At 52.5% G+C, this 4,279-nt stretch overlaps 1 protein-coding gene across 1 annotated transcript; it reads right to left on the reverse strand.

Annotated features, from left to right (window-relative positions):
• Positions 1-3,024: 3,024 nt before the first annotated feature.
• LOC308050668 (olfactory receptor 14J1-like) lies at positions 3,025-3,948 on the reverse strand (the record flags this gene model as incomplete). The annotated part of the gene is made up of 1 exon (XM_080360822.1): positions 3,025-3,948. The coding sequence occupies exon 1, from the start codon at positions 3,787-3,789 to the stop codon at positions 3,025-3,027; it is 765 nt and encodes a 254-aa protein (XP_080216948.1). The 5' UTR covers positions 3,790-3,948.
• Between the last annotated feature and the right edge of the window lie 331 nt (positions 3,949-4,279).

Here is a 4,279-nt window from a genome sequence, read left to right on the forward strand (position 1 = left end):
TTTATCAAATACAATCCCTATCAAGGGTTTGAGTGGAGAAACGTTCCTCAGAGGAGCTGCTGTATTTACTCTGGGGCATTTTACATCTGTGCTTCTGCCTCTGCTTTTGTTCTCCTTCCTCTGTCTATTCTGACATGAAAGAGCTCTCCAAGGAAAAGATTCATGGAATCCTACAATAACACAGGTTGGAAGAGACCCCTGAACACCATCTCTGTCCCACTGACCTTTATGGCACCCCAAGGAACAGCTGATGGCATTTGTGCTCCCTTGGGTTCATCTCACCACATGCACACACTGGACATGCACATGATGTGTGTGTTTACAACTCATCTGGACAATGAAAACAGGGACTTATGACCTAGTGTTTCATAGAATCATAGAATGTTCTGAGTTGGAAGGACTCACAAGGATCATGGAGTCCAACTCCTGTCCCTGCACAGGACACCCCACAGGTCACCCCGTGTGTCTGAGGACGTTGTCCAGTCTCTTCTTGAACACTGTCAGGTTGGGGCCGTGACACCTCCCTGGGGAGCCTCTTCAGTGTCCAGCACCTCTGGGGGAAGGACGTTTTCATCATGTCCAACCTAAACCTCCCTTGGGACACCCTTCTTCCATTCCCTTGGGTATTGTTATCGGTCACCACAGAGAACAGATCAGTACCTTCCTTTACTTCTCCCCTTGTGAGGAAGCTGTAGCCACCATGAGGTCTCCTTTGAGTCTTTTCTTCAGCTCTGATGCTCAGAAACCCCTTGGTTTGCTTTCTGCAGCGGAAAGGAGAAGCCATCACCTCCAGGCAATGGGAAGGGGGATCCTGTCCCTCACACACGGCTCAGGGCTCTTCCTGGGACCGTGGGATGTGGGGGTGCAAGGCCCAGGGAAGGACAACACTGGGACAACAACCTCCAGCTTCCCCATGGGGCTGCAAGGAGGCAGCGAGGCCCCAGTGCCATGAGGACAACATGTCTGCTCCTGGGGTCAGTGGCAGAGACAACTGCCCTGGCCAAGGGGACACAGACTTGGGTTCTGTGGGTCCCTTCCAGCCTTACAGCGCCCTTTGCCATCTCCACCACAGGCTGTTCCACACGGTGCTGCCCCTGCCCCTCTTTCCCTGCAGGCTGCAGACACCCATCTCGCTTCCCACCTGCTCTCACCCAGCATCTCTGCACCTTCACTGCTGTGTCTGCACCCTCACCGGCTGCTCTTTGGCACACAAACCATGGGCTGATCCAGCTCCCTCTGGGTCACCTCTTGCACCACAGCACTGCCCTTCCAGTGACATTTCTTACTCCTCATATCCTGTTTGCACTTCCCAATCTGCACTTGGTAGCCAGAAGGAGACCATGTCTGAGCCTTGAAAACAGCCTGTACACAACATGCCTTTCTTTCCCCTGTCCATTCTGGTTCAGCAATCCCTTTCTTGTCCTTCACATTCCTGGACATGGCTGCAGGAGGACGTCTCCCAACACCTTCCCAGGGAGCAAGGTAGGGTGGCCAGCCTGTAATGCTCCCAGTTCCTATTCCTGCTCTTCTTCAAGATGGGTTTGAGGTCTGCGGTTTCTAAGGACCCCAGAACCATTCTGATTTCTATGGCACTTTTGAGAACACAATCCAGAATCACGGTCAAGGGTGATGTAGCAGACAGGAGCACTTGCAATGAGCCTGTCCAAGGCAGCTGAGATGAATCTCAGTGGGCCTGTGGAGTTTGTTCCTGGAGTCACACACAGAAATGTCAGAGTTTCATCAAGCATCCACAAGTGACCCTACCTCATGGGCTCCTTATGCACCCAGGGATGTTCAGAGACAGAGTCTGTCCCTTTTACACACAGAGGCAGGAGTCACAGTGTCCCTCTGGCCTCCTGTTGCCATTCAAAGGGATGGGAGGCACCTCAGCCCTGTGGCGTGTCACATGCTCTGCACTCATCTGACATGTCCCACATCATGAGGAATGGACACAGGGAGCTCAGTTCAAGGAAGAAGATCCCAGTGGGTGGTTTCCCATGAGCTGTTACTCCTAACGTGAAGTGACCTCGAGAAACTGTCTGTCCCACAGGCCTTCATGGAACGTCCAGGAATAGCTGATGGAATTTTTCCTCACTCAGGTTCATGTCACCTCACATACATGATGTGTGTGCTCACATCTCATCTGAACAGTGCAAACATGGATTTCTGACCTACTCATTCAGGGTCCCTCAGTGGAGGGAAGAACAACCTCTGTGAGATGGGGAGATAGGCCAGGGTTGCAAATGGTGGTTGTGAGGGGCCAGTCCATGATGACTGACCTGAGGCTCCTTCCATGGGGTGTCCAGTGCACAGGGGCACAGTCCAGCCCTGCTCTGCTGGTCCTGCAGGTCTCTGGCAGGAGCCTGGCTGTGAGAGGACACTGCTGTGTGCCAGCCCTGTACACACACTCTGATCAGCTGTACACTGGGGTTACATCTGTGAGACACTTTTGTACTCATATGCTTGAAGACATAAACCATCATGTTCTGTACATAGGAGATCACCTTTCTATATGGAAAGGCTGTTGTGAGGCCAGCTCTGTCACAGCAGTGCCCATTGCCTGTCCCTGCCTGCGCCCACAGCACTGACACACAGCAGGACGGTGACCAAGCTGCCAGAGCACTCAGGCCTTGCACCAACACCAGGGATGAGAAGGAGAGTGTGGAGTGGAACCAGAACAGCTCTGGAAGAACAAGCGCTGCTGCTCCCTGGCACAGCTGCCATACTGGACATGATTCCCCTACTCCAGTCACAGAAACTGTCCCTGCAGCTCCAGAAAGGCCTTGGAGTTACAATGTTAGTAGAAAAAAAATTGTGGAAAGTCCCTTTATTTTGCTCAAACACAGAGAGCATTAATTCGTCACTGACATAGCCACTCAGTGAGAAAAGCAGGCAGTGAATTACAAAGAAAATTAAAACTTTCTCACAATAAACAAACACAAGGAGAAACAAAAAATACTGCACACAGGATGAACCTGCAATGAGTTGGCCTATAACTCTTATGTAGAAGAACTTAGAGACAGTTTATAGCTTCAGAAGAAATCCAGTCATCTGTTTCCTCAGGGCATCCTTGAGCTCCTGGTTCCTCATGCTGTAGATGAGGGGGTTCACTGCTGGAGGCACCACTGAGTACAGAAAGGACAAAACCAGGTCCAGGGATGGGGAGGAGATGGAGGGGGGCTTCAGGTAGGCAAACATGACAGTGCTGACTACGAGAGAGACCACGGCCAGGTGAGGGAGGCAGGTGGAAAAGGCTTTGTGCCGTCCCTGCTCAGAGGGGATCCTCAGCACGGCCCTCAAGATCTGCACGTAGGACACCGCAATGAACACAAAACAGCCAAAAGTGAAAGAAAAGCCGACTATAAGAAGACCAGCTTTCCTGAGGTAGGAGTGTGAGCAGGAGAGCTTGAGGATCTGGGGGATTTCACAGAAGAACTGGCCCAGGGCATTGCCCTTGCACAGGGTCAGTGAAAATGTATTGGCCGTGTGCAGCAGAGCAGTGAGAAACCCAGTGGCCCAGGCAGCTGCTGCCATGTGGACACAAGCTCTGCTGCCCAGGAGGGTCCCGTAGTGCAGGGGTTTGCAGATGGCAACGTAGCGGTCGTACGACATGACAGTGAGGAGACAGTATTCTGCTACTACCAAGAAGGTAAAGAGAAAGAGCTGTGCAACACATCCTGTGTAGGAGATGTTCCTGGTGTCCCAGAAGGAATTGGCCATGGACTTGGGGACAATGGTGGAGATGGAGCCCAGGTCCAGGACAGCGAGGTTGAGCAGGAAGAAGTACATGGGGGTGTGCAGGTGCTGGTCCCAGGCTATGGTGGTGATGATGAGGCCGTTGCCCAGGAGGGCAGCCAGGTAGATGCCCAGGAAGAGCCAGAAGTGCAAGAGCTGCAGCTCCCGTGTGTCTGTGAAGGGCAGGAGGAGGAACTGGGTGATGGAGCTGCTGTTGGACGTTTGCTGCCTGTGGGCATGTGGCACTGTGAAAACAGGAGAGCACGTAAAGAAATCAGGACAGAGTTCTCCCAGAAAATCTCTTCCCCCCCTCAACCAACATCCCTCTTCTACTCCCACCTGTGCCACCACATACAGAAATGTAAATTGTTCTCTCCTTTTTGGCAGCCGTTGTGGTCATGTCCCTGGCTGGAGCGTTGGTTTGTGCTTTCTGATTGTGCTGTGAGGATCAGGGCCTCTTCCTGTGGGCTCCCAAGGTGTCAACCCTGCCCTCCAGCACCGGGACCTGGGAAAGGGGGGGAGTTCTTGTGTTTATAGACAATTA

This window comes from Nesoenas mayeri, assembly GCF_963082525.1.
Source record: "Nesoenas mayeri genome assembly, chromosome: 29".
NCBI lineage: Eukaryota > Metazoa > Chordata > Aves > Columbiformes > Columbidae > Nesoenas > Nesoenas mayeri.